The sequence below is a fragment of the Anarhichas minor genome, unplaced genomic scaffold, assembly GCF_050575085.1.
Source record: "Anarhichas minor isolate MPS153535 unplaced genomic scaffold, ASM5057508v1 ptg000041l, whole genome shotgun sequence".
Classification (NCBI taxonomy): domain Eukaryota; kingdom Metazoa; phylum Chordata; class Actinopteri; order Perciformes; family Anarhichadidae; genus Anarhichas; species Anarhichas minor.
In genome coordinates, this window is record NW_027466487.1 from 1,392,526 (window position 1) to 1,415,414 (window position 22,889).

The window sequence follows — 22,889 nt, forward strand, 5'->3', positions numbered from 1 at the left end:
CTGTTACAGCGCGTTAACAACACACACACACACGTATATAAAATGTAGAATAAGGCATCTTGCGCTTTTTATAGTCTTTCTCATTTTTGCTTAGAAAAAGAAAGACACGATTGTGGTTTGTTCCGCGAAAAATAAAATCGGCTGCAAAACATATTTTGTTCTTGTGACAACTTGTCCAAAGGAGGTTTTTTTAGGCTACTTTTATGAGAGAGCATCGCGTAACATACTCTCTCTCTCTCTCTCTCTCTCACACACGCACGCACACACCCAAATAATTAGTTTGAGTCAGACTGACTCACACTCTTAAAATGATAACGCGTGCTAACAAGAGTATCCTTCATCGCTCACTCCAGTGTGCATCAGTAGCTACGCGTAACCACGCCGCGCCGGTTGGTGTTGAGGTGAGGGTGTGTTAGAAGCCAAGTGCTTTGGTTAATCACGCTACTTCGATGAGCGACAAACGAGAGAAGGGCCCGGTACACAGTGCGCCCATCGGACTATGCCCTCCCCAACTCGGGAGGAAAGCAAAGGAGAGACCGGACAGGCACAGGACGGAGCAACGGACTGCGACGACGGGGAGAGAGGGACAGGCGGCCGTCTCGTGTGCGCTCTGGAGATGGAGATGACAAACCGCAGCCTGCACGGCGACTCCAAAGTGAATTGTGTGAATTGCGATGGCTTGGTCAACCGAAACGGCGGGGACTCGGCAGAAGTGTCCGTGCCGCTGTCACTCCCCGGGAAGCGGACAGCTCACATGGAGGGAGACGAACTCCACAGACTGCGAGACAGAAAGTTTTTATTGGAGGACAGAAAGCGCCTTTGCGCGTTGTCTTTGGGGACTGCTCTGCTCGGGATACTGCTCATGATAATCCACTCCGAGATATGTCTCTACGTTTATAAACCGGTAGGTTTAAGAAATACACTAATGTCTTTTAAACATGTAAGAATTGACTGCATATTCAAATCAAATAATTCGATTAGAAATGTTTGAAATGTGACACTTTGGTTTTGTTGGCACTCGATCCTGAGAGCACGTTAACCATCTCGGTTTCCACTGCAACAGTCTCACAAATCAAATCTAAACGTCAGCTATATCGCACTTTTACAAGAGAAGTATTTAACGTAAAGCATCCACCTGCATCTTCAAAGTTAGAACAATAAATAACACCACCTAAATTGACTTTGTCTTGGCAGCTGGTCGAGACACCTCAGTGTTGGCTATTGAACGCATCATAAAATGATAACATAATGAACAAATGTATTAATGTCTTGCTTTTGTCAGCATCATGCAGTGGAACTACAGTTGTTAACAACCTGCCTGCTGCTGTGCGGTTGCACCTCAACTCTTCTTCAACTCCTTGTTAGAACTGCTCAAACTATAGTTTTTCACTTAGACTATTATAAAACTGATACAAACAAATGAATACAAACCATGTTATCTTTAATTCATGACATATTTCAGTAACTAAATTGATCATAACCTGTGCAGAAAAACACCATTACACAACTGGCTCTATTTGTTGTAATAACAACGGTCTTGATTAGCTCACAGCCCAAGCCTCATGCAGCACAACCTGCACATGGGCTTTGAACCCCCCTGACCTATACTGATTAGTTAACCCATTTCCAGACACTCTATTTAGAAGCACAGCCTCATGACATTAACATGCAGATCTCAGTGGATAACAATGCCAGGCCAGACAATCAACAAATTATTAACTCACCCTAACTTCCTACAGCGCACGCCAGTTCCACATGTGGAAAAAACGCTCTCATGCGCGCAGCAAAAAACATCAGGCCACCTCCATGCTGTGAAGTCAGTGATTGATTACAGTGTCCGAGAGCCCCCACATTTCCAACTCACATCAGCTACAATCTTTTTGAGAAACCTATATGGAATCATGGAGAGTTGGGCCGTGAAAATAACAGTGTTGGCACAAATATGACATTACAATTCTAATACGAACCAAGAACAGGTGTTGTCTGTCGACTCCTAACAACAGGCATCGGCTTCTGTACCGTGGAAAAGCTAATGCACTGGAAAAGTGTTCTTCGCTGCAGTTAAAGCATATTATTTTGGAGAGGCTGCATTGCTGATTTAGCCATATAGCTTATATAACCATTTTCAGCATTTGTCTTTAAACTTCATGTGATGTACAAGTCATGCCGTGTGAGCTGTGACATCTTCCTCCCCTCTGGACCGACATGAGTTTCGGTCACATAGCGTTTGTCTAATCTACACAATACAGAGTGGCCGGTAGCACACACAAAGCCATTTCTAAGTATACTGCAGGGTATTTTGGATCTGCCTACTTAGACATGTAAGCTAATGTCATTCTACAAAGTTATATTTTAAGCGTACCTTTTCATGATTATGCATGAGAAACAGGGCTATTTATGGAATGTTTTTCCACGTTTCACCTCTTTCCCTACCGCAAGATTGCTCGCAGTACTTCAGGCTATCTTTCCACATCATTTAGTGTGTAATTAGAGTGTTTGCATGGCCAGTCTAGAAAGTCTCTATGTCTTGAGTTGGGCTGTGCTAGAACTAGGAGTGTGCACTTTGACTTAATTGCAACCCTGCATCCTCTTTTCTGCAACACTTTGATGACTTTCCTGGAATGACTTTACAACCCATTCAATATCCACATAATGAGGCTGAAAAATGTTGCATGATGTCCAGTATTTAAAAAAAGGCTTGGATAACTTTGGTGGGCTCTATTAGCTCTGGTTCTCAGCCATGTGTGATTATATAACAGCAGGTTTGCGGTCCAAAAAGTTAAGCATGTTTTGGCAAAACCAAGTTTGACCTCGTTCATTTCAGATTTAATCAGAAATATCTGACATCTTAAATTGCTAAGATTTATTTTCATGCAATGATTTTCTCACATTATAACACATTTTTTTACCACCTCTCTTAGCACTGATACAATATTACAGCTTACGCAATCACAACAAACATACATGCTACCTTCTTTGTAATATACTTATATGCTCTCTTAGCGGGTAAATTATTTTTAAATATCACAAAGTTTGTAAAATAAACAGGCATATTGTCAAGTTTGACCTGTTCGGGTTGACTGGCAGCTCAACATGTTTTTGTTTTGTATCAGTTGCTTGCATCATTTTCTGACTGCACATCACTTCCCTTTTTCAGCTGTTTGATAAGCGCCGGCTTTCTCCTGTTATGATTTTAAAAGTTGATTGTTTTGCTGTTGGAAAGCAACATCTGGCCAGGGCCAAGGGCGAATTTATAGTACCGATGTATAATGGACATTTTCCTTGCGTTTGAGCTACGACTCATTCCTTTTACCAGCCAATCAATTGTTAAAATTTGCACTAAAGCCATGCAATTACCTAAAAATAATGCAGCAAACAAATCCCCAAAAAATATTTTCACTCATTTTTTTTATTTGACAGACTGAGAGTCCCATGGACAGGGATGGAAAACCTGTTTTACAGGGTGCAGTGAAGTGGTATCCTACTCCCTTGTGGTCTTAGAGGGCGAGTGATCTGCAGGGTTTTGCACCTGCACCTTGCTAAACATCACTTCCCTGCTTTCACCGAAATTTCGCTGACAGTTTCTGATGCAGTGTTTGACTGGTTCACTCTTACTGTAATAATAACGAAAATGTGTCCATATGGTGTCACCCAGCAGTGATTATGTAGTCACCGGATAGCTTCACAGTGAGATCACCGTGTGCAGTTTTTGGTTGGTATTAACTAAACTTCCAAATGTCTCCTTTCCCATGACTGTCCCACTATGCCAGTTTAATATTCTTGTAGGATATTATTTGTATCCTCAAGTTTCAGGATGCGTGTAGTTCCAGGAGTGACCTACAGCACAAGAATCTACATGATTCCTCACAAAACCACAACGACTAACAAACCAAATTAGAAAACGTAAGTCAGCTGTATGTAGTATTTCTTTGGCAAGTATTTATTTGTTACAGTATATACAAACTAGACCACCATCTTTTGCACTGGATTCAGTGTTTTATCATGGTGGCTCGGTGTCCGTCCAAGACTATGAGAAACAATCTTTGTTATTAACAACCTAATCTGGTTAACCCAGGTTCATCGGCCGGGAAATGACTGCTTCCATTACTTCCATTATGAAAACGTTACAAAAACAGTTTTACAAACTCAGGAAGAAACATGTTGTTGAACTCTCTGTTATGGAATGTGGTGAAATGTTGAGCTTTTGTGGGGTCTTCTAATTAGCCCTGGACGAAATACAGACGTGAAGTGGATGCTACAGGAGAAACTGTGGAAAACGGCTTACCTTGCCAACGGACGTCACACCATACCAACTACAAGCTCAAGTTTCCTCAAGTTTGAAAGTTTGTAATTATCTTTTTATCCGTAAACCACATTAAACTGCACTTTCCGTTAAAAACTTCCATTGACGTATCAGTTGCACAGAGATGCATGAATGAAGGGTAAAGGTGCTCTTTTACCTGTTAAGACAGAGGTGGTGTAGCAGAAGCCATATGCTCGTCGTTCTTAATTCATCTGTGTCTCCGGCTGTCAGTTCCCTGGAATGAAAAGTATTTAATTACAAGTGCTTCTGTTATTGAGTGGCTTTTTATGTACCTCTTTTGCAGTACATTCCAGGATCAGTAATTGTACCTTTCATTTGGCTAAGGTTTGTAAAGTTCTAATGATGCTCCATTTGGAAAGGCAAGGATCACAGAGTAGCCATCAGTTGTGCTGCTATAACACAATCAGCAGTATATTCAAAATGTTGTTTTATGGAAAGGAAATCTCTGACAAAATCTTTATTACAAAGAAGAGATGGCTAGCACACCTTTAACAGCATTACTGATTGGAGAATCATTGTGAAAAGCACACTCAACTTAAACTGACTTATTGAAAAGTATATCTTACCACATGCATGTAATGAATACTTGATGTTTGATCCTCCCTAAGGCTCGTCTCTAATTATTATTTTCGTTATTATTGATCATTAAGGATTGGTCAATTCTTTTTAAAATTCACTGAAGACATGAAATATCACAAAGGCATGGCCGACTGACCAAAAGCCAAGCGCGTGTGATTGATTTTCTGTTGCGCGACTCATTGATTATTCAACTAATTAATTCAGCGCTACATTGTAGTTTTGATAGTCAGTCTGAAATAAAGGTACACATTAAAATCGGTTGATGAAAAACCACTTGTCCACTATACTGAGGTGACATGTGCTTAATGCTTGGTGCAGTTGGCAGCTCAATTGTTGTTGGGTGAGAAGCTGGTGAACGATCAAATCCAATTTACAGTCTAGCAACACCTATTGGTTGGTCTGCCAAAAAAGGAGCAAAACAATGATTTTCTCACCATGGCCTAATGTGCATAATGTTATGATGACAGATATTTTTCTTTTAATTTTGTACATGTCTTACTGGAATATGTCTTACATCCTTGGTTGCTTTTTTGTACTTTAATGGACCAAATTTCTGGCTAACTAATGTAACTATGTAATATGTAAGTACATAATGTACCTTTAAAGCAGTGGTTCCCAAACTTTTTCTGTCAAGACCCCCTTTGATGATATAGGAACATTGGACGACCCCCCCCCCCCCCCCCCCCCCCAAATTTTTCTTGGTTTTTAATGAATTGCATTATAATGCATGAACTGTATAAAATATTTTTATTTCTTTCTAAAATAAGTACATATCACTTCACAGTTTATTCTTCAGTTTGTTTAACTGGGAAAAAAAATAGCAATAATAAAATATATATAAAATAAAAAATATATAAAATAATTTGTAAATACAATTAACTTAATTTCAAACAAAGTGCAAACAACATATACTGTATTTCCTCACATTGAACAGCAGGTTTTCTCAAACAATAAAATAACACAATCATGAACAAGGTGTGCAGGTCTACATGGACCATATTATTTTGTGATCATATTCCTATGTATATTCCTATTCATATATATCAATCAGTGACTGGTGTGGGCTTGCTTTGCTTTACAGATTTTGTCAAAGCGGGGTTGCTGGTTGGAGATAGCTACTCTCAGTTCATTCTCAATGTTCAACTTTGATCTGTATTTGGTCTTCATTGCAGCAACTGCAGAAAACCCTGTTTCACATAAATAGGATGTGGCAAAAGGCAACAGTATGCCCATAGCTCTTTGGCCTAGTAGTGGGTAGTCTTTCTCCACTCCAATCCAAAACACAGCCAGTGAATTGGATGTGAACTGTAGTCTCCTTGTTGAGTCAGATGTCATGTCAATGTACTGCTCTTCCTCTGTGGTACTGAGGTACCTTAGTTTGAGGCGTTGTCGAGGTGGTCGCGTCGCCTGTTGCGGCTGTAACAGAAGTTCCATCGGATTTGCGCTTTAGACCAGTCACAAATCTGTCCATCTTTGTACATACTTCCTTCTCTTATCTTTATCTTTCTCTGTCGCTCCGTATCTTTCTCGCTCTGTGTCGCTGTGTCTCTCTCTCTCGTTCGCGCTCCCTCACTCTCTCTCTCCCTCGCTCGTTCGCGCTCTCTCGCTCGGGCGCGCGCTCGCTCTCGCTCTCGCTGGTTTTGCCACAGTCGGTCTGTGACATGAGCCGCTCTGGTGGCGTGGTTGGAACACAGTGCATGTCACGTCGGTTATTTTATATTGTTTTACCGGTGTATGTGTGCGTCTGTGTGTGTGGGTTGGTGATGAAGCCGCGACCCCCCTGTAGTACCACCGCGCCCCCCCTAGGGGTCGCGACCCCCACTTTGGGAACCACTGCTTTAAAGGACACTCCCCCAGTAACAAGCTTTTTTTTTACTGGTCAGAGGGCACATTGACCTGCAGAGGCCATATGTCATACATTCTCTGTCTGTTTTAAACTTATATTTCAGTAATTTTCTTTAAATGTTAAATCAAACCTCTCCTTGTAAGATATAATAAGTGACTCTTCTTGATTTGGATACTCTGTGGCTCTTTCCAACCCTGTCATCGTGACAGTGAGCATTAGACACCGAGATTTTTCATAAAACCTTGATAATGGAGAACATAAATGGAAAGAAATCAAATCTTCTTGCCTTATCTCCCTTTCCGTCCCAGGGCTCAAACATTGCCTTATTCATCAACTGTTCCATCAGCCTGTCCACTGGGTGTCTCCTGATCCTCATCATACTTTTCCATCATAAGGACATCAGGGTGAGTTTCCCCTTCCCCCTTTTTTTCCAACAGTTTGGACGCCCTCTTTGTGATGTTGCGTGTGCCCGAGTGAAAGCCTGACCGTTTGCATGCGAAGGTGCATCGTTGTTTCATAAGGGCTTGCCATATTTTGTGCACCACTTTTTATACCAGTAAATGTTTGTTCCTAATTAGCCTGGCTAGAACGCCACTTTGTTCAAGATACCTGTGCGTTTTAGAAGGAGTTCTCGGTCCACTGACGGTAGCCTCAACACTGATTATCTGTGTTATGTGCATAAAAAAAACCCTGGACGAAAACCTCAGGCATGAACAATTTTGTAGCTGCGCTATTTTTCCAATCCACATGGCTCGCTGCCGTTGTGTTTGAATTCAGTATACATGAAGGGATTCGGTTGAAATTAAACAGTAAACAACCTTTCATTTTCCCTTGTGCACACTCACAGCATGCATATCCAATAAAGTGCAGTACGAACGAGTGCGGAAAGGTTTTGGTCAGGTTGCTGGGTTCATACTCTCACACACAGTGTCTTCAGTGTGGTTGCAAGTAATTTGTGTCTGATACAAGCGGCCTCCGTGCAAGTGTGCAGAGGAGATAAGGAAGGACAGGCTAAGGGTGGAGACCAACACACAGGAAGGGTTCAGCCATTCCTAATGTAGCTTCAAAATCTTGGGTGTCAGAGGGGACAAACTAAGTCAAGCCAAACACATCAGGTTGCTTCAAACCAGTGGAGCAAGGAGAGGAGAAAGTGGACCATGACCCCACTCTCTAGAATAAAATGAGGCCCGGTAAAGATATATCTTGAGGGGATGAACACATTCCCACTTCCTTACATGTGAGCAACTCATACAAATCAGCATACAAGTTTTCCTCTCAGATTTCTGTTGGATATCAGTGGTTTCCTATATCTTTGGAGGCTTAAAAGACATTTCCCTTATCACAGACCTTTACAAACATGATGTACTGTAGAGAACTGCATATTTGCATTTTGTTTATCTTATCGTTGTTTTAAGCTTGAGATTCAAAAACACATAAAACACACAAAGTATATGCATATCCCAGCATGCCACATAATGAGATTAGTTTTTGTGTGACTCAGTGAAAACATTGCATTGGATCTTTTGTAACGACGGGTAGCGCCGAGCTTTGATAATGTCATCAACTTGTGTCGTAGGAAAATAAGGAGGTGAAACTGGAGCCAGTGACAGAATATTAAGTGTTTTGTACTCAAGTTTTAAGGAGAGGATTAGATGATTTCCGCTTAAAGATGTGATTGTATTTGCACTGGTTTCCATCAGTACTTATCATTTTTTTCTCTCACTCTCTGTCTCTATACTGTCCTCCTCCATCTTCCAGCTGTTTGTCATTGACCACAAACAGGTGGACTGGCGTATTGCCATGAGCAGCCACAGGGTTCTCGTGATCACTCTGGAGCTGCTGGTCTGTGTCATCCATCCTGTTGGCACATACTGGGAGGTGGCCCTCCATGCCAACTCCTCTTCCTCAGCTCCACTCTGTATTTCCAACCACCACAACCACCACCGCGAGGCCCTGATGGACATCGAGCTGCTGTTATCTATGCTGATGTTCCTTCGCTTGTACCTGGTGCACAGAGCCATCCTGCTGCACAGCAAAGTGCTGCTGAGCGCCTCCTACAGGAGTATCGGCTCGCTCAACAACATAAACTTCACCTTCCGCTTTGTACTCAAGATACTGATGAACAAATACCCGGCGCGCACGCTGCTGGTCTTCATCCTCTTCTTCTGGCTTACCGCATCCTGGATGCTTACTTTGTGTGAGAGGTAGGGAAGAGAGATGTGTATGTGTCAAGTTACAAGTCAGACTACCAGCAAAAAACTGGCGTGACGTATGTTTGCTGTGCATATATTATAGTGATTACTTAGGTTTGCAAAAATGAGACACAAAAGCACTTGCACCCCACTACAGCTCTGTCTGGAAGTTTCACCCCACCTCTAATCTTTGTACATTAAAATGCATGTTTGGCAGGTTAACATTGCTGCTCACAGCTTGATGGTCAATTTGACTCCAAAAACTGATTTGATAGTCATCAAATTCTATGTCGTTACTCGTAACAAATTGCTTCCTAGCGCGAGCCAACTAAACGTCAAGTTTACCAAACCTTTTTAACACTGAACTGTTTCACCAGTCATGGTGATGAACAGATGAACATTCACACTCTGTATGACTTCTTTGTGTGGTTTCTGCAAAGTGTATATTGGACTTGTGCTTTGTAATATTTTACAAGTTTACACTGGTAGTCACTTCCTGACTTCCTGTTAAGCATCCACACTGATAACACGGTTTGATTAACAGACCACACCTTCCACTCAGACCACTCAGAAGACACATCATGTTCAGGAAATGTTTAATTTATTGCTGTAGGAAGTTATATGCAACTGTAATTATAAGGAAGATGATCTAATTTATACAAATTAAGAAGAAATAGATAATTGGGAACAGGAATTAATCAATTTGTACACTTCCAATTACTTCATTCTAATTCATTACTAGTGTTACCTAATGAGTCTTTAAGCAAGTGCACAGTAGGACAGCAATAGGCAAGCATTCAACATATTGACAGGGTGGGGGGGGATGTCACAATATAGACAATGGAAATGTATTAATTTCTCTGCCTTCAGGATTTTTGTCACTTTGATATTTTTAGTAATATTAGGCCATTGTGGGAAATGTTGTCCTGCAACGAGCAGGACTGTTTCATGGCAAAACTAGATTTTTACAGGATGTTTGATTCAATAATGAGGAATTTAACTTATTATTTCCATCTGGTTATTTTGTCCATGAACTGTTTCTTAAAGATACCAAGACATGTAAAGTATTGTTAATGCAATATATACACGATTATTTTAAACTGTATACTGTGATAGAAGATCTTATTTGTGTCACCCATTCCTATATATGGAGAATAAGGTTTCCATATAAGATTAATAGAATTACTAATAGATGACTATTTCAATAATTTGGTTTAAATAGAGCAGTCCTTTCACAGTAATACATCTGTAAATCAACAATTGTTTATAAAGTCAACACTACTAACTAAACTTAAATAACTGTCTCACAACTGTGTCTCTATTTTCTCTATAAAACATACTGAATCACATTTTTAAGGAAACTTCCATGGAAATTATTAGTAAAAATGTAACTGGCATCAGATTAAAGTGTTTAATGTTTAAGTAAAACATGGTTATGTAGAAAATGGTTATGAATGTTTAGATTAGCCATGGTTGAGCTTATGTAAAAGTTAACTATGACTAGATATATGTTTAAAATGTGTCTGGGACCTTGCCTTTAACTACAGTCCATAAGAATACACAACAGGTTTTATTACGACACAGTCTCACTCCTGCTTTCTCCTCCGTCATGCAGGCAGACCCAAGCAACGACAGGCAACATGAACACGGCGATGTGGCTCATAGCCATCACCTTCCTCACCGTGGGCTATGGTGATGTGGCGCCCAACACCAGCTGCGGCAAAGCGGTGTGCCTCTTCACTGGAGTCATGGTAACTAGGTTAGGTTGCTTGTTGAGACTTTTGTTATTTTATCATGTATTGTTTGGTATTGTACAGAGGTCCGTTTCTCCCTTACTTTTACTTTTATTCCGTTTCTGCTCCGTTCCATTTGAGTCTCTCTATTAAGTTCTATTTGTTCTGGTTTTCTCCATTTAATTTAAATTTGTTCCGTTCCACTCTGCTCTGTTCCATTCTTCCCCGATATAACATGTTCTGTTTTGCTCTGTTTTATCGCCTTCTGTTCCGTTCCATATTGTCCTGCTCTATTCTGTTCCATATCATCCTCTCTGGTTTGCTTCATTCCCTTCCGTTTCTGCTCTGTTCCATTGCAGCAGCTCTTCCCCCATTTTCCTATTCAGTTTTCCCAGTTCATATTGAGTCAGTTCAGCTAGTTCACTTCTCTCCTGTGCCTTTTGTGTTCTATCCCAGCCTATATAGTTATCTTGAATACTTGTGAATTGAATGCCTAGCTGCACACCCTAGCGGTGCTGACGGACCTGCATGCCTCCATTCCGTTGTGTGTGTGATTTAGACCACAGCTGTAAATAATGGCTGGTGCTTCTACAGGACCTTGTTGGTACCAGGCACTCACACATAAAGACTGAGGGGGGGAAGCTGTCAGAATGCAGTCCACATAAAACATCTGCATGAAGCATGATGTCATTGTTTTGCTGCACTCACTGACTCCTCTCTTTTGTCATATATGACAATAAAAGAAACAAATTAAAATATCCCAGAGAGAAAGAATAGCAAGCATCACATTAGCACCAAATAGTAAGAGCAAATAAAAGCAAAAAAGTGCATTTTTTTTTAAATTACAGCAAGATAATGTTTTTTAATGGTCATGCAAAGGATTGGCAAGGAGAGGAATAAAAACAAAAGGTGGAAGGGAGGGTCCGAGATAGAGCAGGAGGGTTGAAGGATACTTGAGATAAAACACAAAGAGTTACTGTAAAGTAAAATAAACAATTAGTCACTGAGAGTGAGGAGTGGCTGTGTGTTTGAATAGGGAATAGATTATGGTTCGCTGCCTCACCTCTGCTGCGTTAAACTGTGGTACAAGCAGATAAGAGTCCCCACCGCGGTTCTGGATGTGGGCACTAGTCCGCTTCAGACACTTCTGTGACAGAGTGGAAAACAATCTTTTACCTCTCTCTCATTCTCCATCTCCCTTTTTTTTTAAGCTTCCATCCTTATAAGGGGAAACTTTCCACCATATCCATTTTTAGGTGGTTTATTGGCTTTGGCACCACTACAACAGGAGGGTGTGCCAACCTGTGTATTTGGAAAAAAATAAATTTCCTACTCTCATCAGGGCAGTTATAGGAGCCGGTCACTGGGATCTCACACCTGTAATATGGCTGAACACCTCTATGGTCAGCACTTCTGCTTGACTTCAGCAATAACTCAATTTGCAGCTGTGTTTCAGGCGTTGACAACGCTGTTTGCATCCCATCACTGTGTGTGGATGGATCCAAGGAAAGAGTTTTTACCTCCTAGGTTCCACAGACGGTGTAATTACAGATATTCTGTGGATATTGGAGGGAAAGATAAATATATATCTTTTAAAACTGTCTTTTCTTATGCTCATGCTTGATCTTTCTCTCTCTCTCTCTCTCTCTCTCTCTCTCTCTCTCTCTCTCTCTCTCTCTCTCTCTCTTTCTAATGCAAGCTGAAAAGAGGAAAACAGGTAAAGACTTTTAATGATTATCAGTGGTGGACATGAAATCAGCGTGGTGATTTGTCTGTGTTTCCTTTCAAGTGTTTGTTTGTTTGACTACATGTAGATGTGATTTTCTCTGCGGCCTTTTTGAATCCTAACCGTCATTCTGGAGTTCCCTGTCCAGCAATAGCACACAGCTATTCTCAGAGGAAACCAGCACTATAGCAGTGCCACACAGGCCTGTGTTTAACCATTGAACTCTCTGTGTAAATATAACTTTGATTTATTGGACAAAACCATATGAGGTATGAAGATCAACATTCGGATTTCTGAAGAAGTGCTTTCCTAGAAGGGGAATGGAGGAGCAAAACACACAAAACTGTCAACGTTTTTCTTGAGTTCTACCATGTTGATGTCACTACAGTATACAGGATCAATCTCAAATGCTCACATGATCATTGAGAAACCATGCCCACGTCCATGTGTGTGTGTGTGTGTGTTGGGTTCTAGGGTGTAGCCTGCACTGCCATGCTGGTGGCAGTCGTTACCAAGATGCTGGCGTTGAACAAAGGAGAGAAACATGTGCACTTCTTCATGCTGGACATCCAGATCTCTAAAAGGGTAAGAGCAACAAGTGAAGTTACTTAGCAAAAGGATTATAACGTTAAAGTTTGCATTATGAAAACACTGCAATACATCTATAAGGAGTACATGGCAACTCACCGATTTATGATTCATTCTCTGCAGCTGTTTCTTGATCAGAAGTGTAACTTTTTGATGTACGCGCATGGCCATTTTCACGAGGGATTTTGCTGTTTCTTATCCACTGACAGGCTTCATCTGACAAGTATTACTTCAAAGACGATACCAGTATTTTTTTTGCATGTTTCAGCCCATTTACTACAAATCATGCATACTTTACGTTACTGCAAACTCTGTTTCAAAGCCAGCTGAAATGTTGTAGATTTTGGAATGTACCTTCTCATTCATTTTTATATGAGAACCAGCTTGCAGAAAGTTGGAACTTGTTTTAGTTAGGTAATCTATCTCAATGAACAGCAGGTCTGTGTTTATTGTTGTCAAAGTCACTGGAACATTGTGTGGTAATGCAGCTGTGGTATAGTGCAGAATGATTAGAAAAGTCTGTTCTGCAGTGCCAGACGACAGTAACATAACTCAATCAAAAAAAAGTTAAACATTTGGTATGCTTTGGAAAATGCTTGACAGTTATGTAAAATATGTTATCTGTATTGAAAGAGACAAAAACATGTAAAACCAGCATACCATAAAGTAGAATTCAACAATATATAAAATAGAGTCTTTACATACAAATATTAACACATAACTATAACAGCTTAATAAAGGACAGATGACTCTTAACCTAGAAAACGTAGGTGTAGCAAAATGTGACAATATAAAGCCTAATGACATCACTAGGAACATCGTACCAACTTAGACAACGACAAACAGATCTAAATCCAAATGTCCAATGTAACAGGTGCAAAAAAAGGTCTATTTTTTATGATTGAAGGTTCCCTACAGGAGCTGTACAACCTGAAAACAGTGGCTGTTATTTTTGTGATAATATTTATCAAATAATTGAATAAACTTTCCTATACAACCATTTAGTAAACAGTTAACTACCCGAGGTTACTGCCCCGTAGCAAGACAAATAAGAAGAACGACAAAGCGGATGGAGCGGTCAGGATGGAAGCGTCACTACTTTATTTGTGTGGCTTGCGTGTTTTGGTTTGTGAGTCTATTTAGAAGAATTTTTTGTTTTCCTTCAATAAGAGACACCAGAGGACAGAATAGTGTGGGAAAGGAGGAGGGAGAAGCCAACCTCTATATAGCATTTTCAAGGTGTCAAACAGAGGAAATCATCTGACCTCTGTCAGGAAAGAAACCTGTGTCAGTTCAGGACGGTTCAGCGATGGGCAGGAAACCGGTGGTGCTTACGTACGTGTGTGTGAGCGTGTGTGGAAGTGGCTTCCAGAGGACTTTGTTTGTAGGCTTGGACAGGATTCAAGTGTTTGCTTAGTGATGGGAAGAAGGAGGTGTCTGATAAATAAACGATTGTAAGGAAACATGAAGCCAGAAAAGTGTCTCAGGACTATACATAAACATGTAATGATGGATAGAGTTCCTAGTATATTAGTGTCAGTTTGTGTTACAGCCTCTTGCTAGCAGTGTAAAGCAGTGTCTGAGTGCGGTAGGTGCACTGTTTTGGAGGATACAACCATTTCCTTTCTCCCGGTGGCTGCATCCTGTCACTTGCTGCATCTTTATGCCTTGCTTGTGATTGCTCTAGTCCGTGTGTGTGTTTTCGTGCATTCTTCTGAGCTATCTGGTGCAGTCCAGATTTACACCGATGGGAACAAGGGAAGACATCTGGATGCAGATACTGACAGCCTCTATTAATAACCCTCACAACAGGGCCAGAGTGACATCATCACAGGGCACTTAATAGTGATTTGTGCAGGAAGCCAAACAGACATGAATAGAATCAAAGAGAAAGGTGCAAAGGCAATACCGGAGGACTTGTATCCCTCACTTATAGTCTGTGTGGTCTGTTCAAATTTGTGTATATGAGCATCTATGTAAGACCTGATAGTTCTACTTGTATCTGAAATCAGCATCATATAGATAAATAGTTCCGCAGAACGGACTATCTGGATTTAATCGGCTGCCTTAGATGACTCACACTTTTATTTCCTTTGCAAAAATGATTAACATGAACCAGATTCTGTCTAAGAAACATGATAAGCGCTGTGTTAACTGTCAAGCTTGCATGTTTGATTGACTTTATCTCGATGGTCTTATCATGGTCGTCACTGCTCCTGCAACCTCCGCGGTTTGATCGGTTGATTTTAATGTGTCTCTCTCTTCACCAGATCCGGCACGCTGCTGCTAATGTGCTGAGGGAATGCTGGCTTCTGCACCGCACACACCTGACAAAGGGCAACCGCGGTGAGCACCGAAGACACCAGAGATGCCTTCTGGAAGCCATAAGAGTGTGAGTTACTGTATCACAAAATGGTGGAGTCGGGCAGGATGTCAGTGTGTGTGTGTGTGTGTGTGTGTGTGTGTTTGTGTCTGGGCAAGGGATGTACGTTGGTGGTGGGTTGCGTGCCTTCCATGTGTAATTTACAGGTCATTAACTTAGTGTCAACATGCTTGACCACAGAGTCACCATTGTTAATGGATAATTCATATACCAACTCGTTTTGTTGGCCTATTGTCTGTGGGCGAGGCATGTGTGAACAAGGGTCCACCCTTTTGTTACACCGAATTCAAGACAAAGATCTTAGACATACTGGCAAACAACAAATTAAAGCACACTGGAGCATCTTCTTTTTGCACGTAGTTTTCCATTTGAGTTGTGTCTCTTTGTTCATGAGCCCAAGCTTCTAAGAACAAGTGGATTGCACAAGGCAGGAAGTCAAGACGTGTGACTGTCTGCTTCATTATCCCGACAAAAGGATCATGTGTGTGAGTGTGTTATAGTGGGTGGAGGGGTTGTACTTCCTGCTTTAAACCAGGGAGAGCCACTATAAATAAATACACTGTGGAAAGTTCGAGCAGGAGGCACCTCCACCCGATAGGATTAAGAACATCATGAGACCATCGCTCTAATGTCTCCAGAGACTGGCTGCAATATTGGCTTCCATATGTCATTTTTTGGTGGTTTCATCCATCCCGGGTACACCAGATACTACATTTAGCCCTTTTCCACCTTTATATGTCAAAAACCTTCCAGCAATGTTTTATAGCTACAAACACAGCGTGACTTCTGCATGTTGAGTAGTGGAATACTCAGCATATTCCTCCACAGATCAGAGTTTCTGTATTGTGCCAGAAGGACAAAAATAGGACGCTCCATTTGCAGATGTCCGCTTCAGAACTCATTGGAGCATTTAAAGAGGCAATGCTTAAGATTTCAGTGCTGGTTGTTTTGGAATTTGTATTTGAGGGAAAACAAAGAAATTGTGCCTTGAGTTTTGGAGCCTTGTGCTGCATCTGACATTAGATAGTAACATTTCAGCATTGAGAATTGTGTGTATAGTAAAATGTTTGGTTTGTATACAATGGAGAAAAACTGTAATACCTCAATTCTTTCCAGGAATGTTGCCACAGAAACCCATTTTGTAATACTGCAAATATAGAGATATTGCAATACTTTCATCAGTGGGCCAGAGGCTCCATCACCTTTGTGTTACCTTCCAAGATTGATAGTGACATAACAAATTATTATTACAATGAAAGATCTTCGAGAATGCCACTTGAAACCCTGAATACTACACAGTAGTGTTACTTACTGTTCTTGCACTAGAACATTTCTTTGAACAGAACCCTTTTCTGTGACTCAGTGTAACATTTGGAATAATACAAATGTTTAAAATACATGAATGAGATCTTTTTTTTTTTTTTTTTTTGCACAGATTTCGACATTTACGCCTCAAACAAAAAAAGCTGAGAGATTACGTCAGTGAGATGGTGGACCTCCCTAAGGTAAATGACAGCTGTCACCGGAATGTTTCACTGGAAAGGCTCGACTAAAAACACTCACTACTTACATAGACTATTAAGCAGTATTTTACAATCTGTTGATTATTGCGAGGTGTTCAGACACATTAAATGCTTGATAAAAATCTCCATAAAATGTCTCAGGAGTCATTTGTGTCAGGAATTCACAGGCCCAGAAAAGTTTTCCATGTGCTAAAAACCCAAGATATAAAGACGTGACCCAGTGAGAGGCACTAATATGTAATTTGTGCACTTTAAAATGCATTTTCCTCATTGATTTATAGTCTAAACAAACCTAGTTTTTCCAGACTGCACGTGTTGCCCTTTGGTAAGATGTCAAACCACTGCAATCAGTTAGTTACAGTCTGACTGTCGTGCAGTAAACCGAACGCTGCACACTCTTACTGACTGAATGCAGCTGAGCCACAGCCAATGAGAGCGCAGAGGACTAAAAAAGAAACCAGATTTGTTGCTGTTGGCTTCTTTTTTTAAAGTAGGTTGCAAAAGGCCCTGCTAAATGTAGTGACACAGTTTCTAAGTTGGCAACACTGGGTTGGTTTCGAGTCAGGCAGTTTCATTATAAATCTGCAAGATAGACATAAAATGTGTCTGCCCCAAATAAAGTGAGATTGAACTTCCTTAACATTAGACTGGCTGCAGTTTTGAGCCCACTGTTTTCACCTTGTAAATACAAACACCTTTGCATTTGCGTTGTGTGGATGATGTCAACAGATGCAGATGATCATGTGCGACCTCAGCGCCAATTGGAATAACTCCTATCGGGAGCTGGAGCAGCGTATCCTCTCCATGGAGCAGAAGCTGGACGAGCTGAGTCGCTGCTTCCAACAAACCACTGAGCTACTGTCTCAGTTCCTACGTCACCGCAACCCAGAGATCAGGTACAAGCAGCCCTTAAGGCTTCTAGCGACGCTGCACAGATCTGCTATCGACACAGTGCAGGATGTGGTATCCAAGCTGAATCGTGAATAACACGTTTTTTTGTTGTGGATTTTTTTTTGCAGGTGACACGGCTACATACATTTGTTACCGAGACAGATAATTGTCTTCAGTGTTTTCATCGACAGTATCCATGAGAGTGAGACAGTAAATCCTACCCGGAGCTGCTCTCGACTCCTAGCATGCGGAACCACATGAAGGACTGGCACACCTACTACAGATCTCATCTTCTGGCCCAGTGACCTGCACAATGACTCTAATATTATACGGATAAAATAAGACTTTCACTCCTTGTGTGAGAATCACACAGGACATTTTGAGAAATCTCAAACAAGGACTGTGGAGAGCCTTGTAATCCACGTTGTCAAAGGCTCCAGAGTATAGATTGAACCCTAACCCTGTTTGTAAGGTTTCATTGATGGACTCTATCACTGTCTTATTCCTGTGGAATAAGACACATATTCTTAGATGTTAATTTTATTTGATATTTCTTGCAGTTATTTACAGCGTTAAACTAAACAGTCTCATTAAACAAGAAAAACTCTCATCCTCTTTTTCGTTAGCGGACAGTTTAATGGTTACTAAGTTCATGATTGTTCGCAAACAGGCTTATTGAATATAATGCAATCTCTGACAATTCCTCATTGTTCTGCTTCCCTCTAACCCATCCATAGAATTGTGAATGCAATGATGTGTGTTGATGCTCAAACAAGAGAAGAAACTCAACTTCAATCCAAGTATCGTGGGAAGAAACCTTTATTTCAAACTGTAAATCCTTGGGCTTATAGGAGAGAACAACAGAAACGCATGGATTGATGTTGACGCTCATGGTTGCAATCATCTGATGCAGAAATAGCATCTTGCAGTTTACACCTGCTCTGAGAACAATACAACTTGGGTGTGAGTTGTCTTTAAAAGCAACCCAACAGCTCCATCTAGTGGACGTGAATATAAAAAAAAGACATAATATTGAGGAACGTTAACATTGAAATCATGGAGAGATTATATAACTGCAAAAAAAAAGACATGCTATTTTCAACCTTAATACTAAGACCTCTATAATGTCTCACAGGAGCATAACATTTGAATCAGGTGCAGTAAAAACAAAAGGACTCAGAAACTCCAATACAAACCTCACTCTTAAGAATGCACTTTGTGAGAAGAATAAATAATGGCTAAACTGGACTAACTCGTTCTCTGGAGGATAAACTGGAGTTTTGATGTTTTAATCTAATCCAATACTGGAAATAGTTCCATGTGGGTTAATGTGTGTTGTCAAATGACTTTACGAGTAACTTGTTCAAACGTTGTTTATCTGTATCATGTGTCATTTGCACGAGGTGAAAACATGTTAACAAGCATCCAGGACATGCTTATAATTATAATCCATTAAGGATGAATGTATTTGAATGTCTGAATGTGATTTTGCTTTCAATGCTGTTGTTCAAAATTAAACAAAATACTGTAGCGACAATCGTAATGTTGATTTAACCCTTTGTTTTAGAATGTGGTGCACATAGCTGAAGAAAAGTACATAAAAGTGGAGTAGAAACCAGGGATGTGTCTGTCATTCCGAGGGCTTCTTCACGTGTTTAGTTTTGGTCCTGTATTTAAGTTGGTGCCATATATAAGCCGAAGGCCTTAAAAAAAGTTGTCCACAGTCACACGTAAAAGGCATTCTGCACTTCCTCTTAACTTTACGTTTCCATGTACGTCCAGAAAAGGACTTTTTCCGAAGCTTGCCCTTCATGTGCTCAGCAAAGAGTTTGGCTCCGGTGAAAGTCTCCCCGCAGCTGACACAGATGTAGCTCACGGTCTCTGCATGCTGAACGCAATGTCGCAGCAGGTGCAGCCGGTGCTTAAAAGCCCGGCCGCACTGGCACTTGTGTGAGCGGTGGCCTCTGTGGAGGTAGCGGTGGCTGATGATGAAGGAGGGCTGCCGTAGGATGGCACCACACTGCCTGCAGGGGTACGGGGTCTTGGAACGCCAGCCTGTGTTCATACGTTTCACCAAAGCCACGTCCTGGCTGTCGTTCTCAAACAAGGCCATAATCGTGGGCATCGGTGGGGTGACGGGGTCGGAGGCTGGAGTTGTGTCAGTGGCACCAGGAAGGACACGTAAAGGTGTAGGCGGACGGCTTAAAGACTGGTTCTGTGGACCTTGGGCAGCGTCTTTCCCCGATCTAACAGGTGCAGCATGGGACGCCATGCATACAGTGGCATGCGGTCTGTCTGCGTGGGAGGAGGTCGAGACAGGGGAAGGTCTAGATTGCACAACAGTGGACAGAGACCCTGCATATGTTTGCCCAACACAGCGCTTTCCATTCATGACCTGGTTGATCACATTTGGACTACTGGTGGCTGACTGGGCTGCTTTTATATCAACCAGCGCTGATGGATTGGTAAGGATGCACACCTTGGTGCTGACCACCGACGTGTGAACTCTGGTGACGTGGTTTAACAACGTTTTCTCAGAGGTGAAAAAGGATTTGCATATGTTACACGCATGCGGCATTGACTCTGAACAAAAGAGGACCAGCGGTGATTTGGTTCCCTTGGGACACTGGTGGTGATGGTACGAGTTCTCGTGAGGGAAAACTTGGCTACAGACTACACAGGAATACAAAGGCATGTAGTGTTCCTTAACAGCCGCCTCAGTGAGAAAGAGCTTCTTGCACACTGAACACTGATATTTCACCTTTATACCACTACAGTGCAGCAAATGTAGCTTCATTGAGCGAAATGGCCCTCGACCACACGCAGCACATGTTAAACTATTAACAGCAGGAAGGTCTCCAGGCGGGGTTTTAGAGTGCGAACTCTGAGAGGAGTCACTGGAAGAATCGGATGAACTCGAGCCACCGTCTGATTCTGGATCATCTGGACACAAGTCTGCAGATTTAGAGCGCGTGTTATCTTCGTCACCAGATTCAGTGCTCGATGAGTCATCTGCTTTCTTACATTCACTTTCCATGTCGATATCTTTATCGCCTTCATCCACTACATACTCGACACTGTTTTCAGATGTCTCAGCTCTCTCAGGCTTCATCTCAAGTCTTTGTTGAAGCCTCAACTCGGACTCTGAGTCACGAGGCACTGACTTTAAAGTGTTTTGCAGCGCGGTCCCGTCAATGGGAAGGTCGTCACTGTTCTGACTCTGATTTATGGGCGCAAAAATCAGAGCGGGAGCTATTGGAAATGGCGAGCCGATGCACTGCGTCTCTGCATGCTTGTTCAACTCCAACGAGTTACTGAAATACTGATTGCAGTGTTTGCAGAGCGGTGGCAAGTGTACATTATCCAGGTGCATGGAGAGGGACGTCTGGCGTCGGAATGTAACCTTGCAGATGTGGCAGGTGGCTTTGATATTGTGGCTTTTGTAGTGCAACATCAAGCTTTTTATTTTGCGGAATTTTTTGCCACATTCCCAACATTTGGTCTCTGCGTGTGCATCATCCAACTGCCTTTTTGTGGATACACACCATTCTTCATCGCTGCTCAAGTCTTCAGACATAAGGAGCTGGTCCGGGCAAACCTCTGGGTGGTCTGTAATTTTAAGCAGAATGGACAGAATCACTTTAAAATCCATATTACAGGTTTTATTCTTGCATCCCAGAGCAATGATGAAGGCAGCTATTTATTTAGTCATTGTCATTATTACGATCACGATTATTATCATTAATCACAGTGATTATATGTTTGGTTTAGAGCTGAAACAATGATACTACAAAAAAACAATGAGTTCAAATCATGTCATAATTGCTAGCGTGAGTCAATTATCAAACAGAAATTCATTGTCCCCAGAGGATAAACCCCACAAACTTAGTTATCCTCTGAAATTCCATCTAACACCATCCTAGGGTCAACATTTCAATTACTACACTAGCTTGGTTTATGACTAAATAACTGCAAAATTATTACATTCCCATCAGCCTCAGCTGTACTGTGTTTGTACAGAATTAGCAAATGTTAGCATACTACCACACTAAGGTTGCATATACCTGCTAAACAACAGCATAGGAGCATTGTAAGTGTGAGAATGTTAGCACTGCATGTTAGCTCAAACCCTCCCTGTGTCCAAGTATAAAGATGCTAGCATGGCTGTTGTTGTCATATGTCATTGTTTTTGCCATTGTTATAGCACTTTAATAACATTGAGTTATAAACAAAAAAGCAATTTGAAGAGGTGACCTCAGGGTGTGAGAAATGGACAGGTTCACAATGTACTTAGTATTTAAAGACTTAACCGTCAATAAATCAAACAATGATAATAATCATTGGTTTCATCTCTTGAATTTTGACATGACTTCCCAATAAACGCTGCCTCGATGACCAGCACAACCCATTTACACATTGTTTCTCTTTACAACCGTTCCTACGCGTATAGCTAACGTTACTTATGTTTTAGTGTAAGAGGACGGCTGTGTTTGAACAGGAGACCTATATGTTACACTTTACACAACATTACTTACCTCTGTCCACAAGTACATGACCAGAAACTGCCGCCAGCTGCACAGAGAAAAGGGGAAATCATTTGATGAATCCAAACGATTGGTCCAAGTCAGGTAACTGTTACTGTGCGTTTCTTACAAGTATAAACCACTGGTGTCAACGTCCACTTGTATGTAATGATTAAGCACATTACAAAAAAAGAAAACCCTTCAAATGTCATGTTTGACGAGACACCGTCATGATGTTGATGGCGCCCACTCGCCGAACTCCTCCATATCCGGTTAAAGCCCGAAGAGGGACGCCTACACCTCCCAGAATGCAACAGAATGTTGAATATTTCTACAAACTTCGGGGGAAACTCGTTACTATTACTATGATCCAATTAAATTAAAACGTTCTGGCGAGTTCAACCTGACAATATTTAAGACGCTTTTGAATTTAATTGAATCAACATGTTTTGTTTTAATTGGAGCAATGCATATACTCAATATTTGTACAGTAATATTTGAAGTATACGAGTTATGAAACCCAACGTAACCTAATTTGATTATTATTGTTAATGTATGTTACTTTCTTTAATTCAAGCACA

At 41.2% G+C, this 22,889-nt stretch overlaps 2 protein-coding genes across 3 annotated transcripts; one reads left to right on the forward strand and one right to left on the reverse strand.

The window, feature by feature from the left end:
- The first annotated feature begins 312 nt into the window (after positions 1-312).
- Positions 313-19,398, forward strand: kcnn4 (potassium intermediate/small conductance calcium-activated channel, subfamily N, member 4). The gene is made up of 9 exons (XM_076109568.1): positions 313-904; positions 7,058-7,153; positions 8,508-8,953; positions 10,557-10,692; positions 12,875-12,985; positions 15,259-15,380; positions 16,807-16,876; positions 17,624-17,790; positions 17,914-19,398. Exons 1-9 carry the CDS (start codon positions 500-502, stop codon positions 17,915-17,917), a joined length of 1,557 nt encoding a protein of 518 aa, XP_075965683.1. The 5' UTR covers positions 313-499; the 3' UTR covers positions 17,918-19,398.
- LOC142969582 (uncharacterized) lies at positions 18,589-22,575 on the reverse strand. Of its 2 annotated transcripts, XM_076109561.1 has the most exons (3): positions 22,439-22,575; positions 22,321-22,357; positions 18,589-21,394 (listed from the first exon to the last, which is right to left on the reverse strand). In XM_076109561.1, the coding sequence occupies exon 3, from the start codon at positions 21,360-21,362 to the stop codon at positions 19,416-19,418; it is 1,947 nt and encodes a 648-aa protein (XP_075965676.1). In that variant the 5' UTR covers positions 21,363-21,394; positions 22,321-22,357; positions 22,439-22,575; the 3' UTR covers positions 18,589-19,415. The 2 variants fall into 2 exon arrangements, with proteins under 2 accessions (XP_075965676.1, XP_075965675.1); XM_076109560.1 differs by having other exon boundaries at positions 22,321-22,575.
- Between the last annotated feature and the right edge of the window lie 314 nt (positions 22,576-22,889).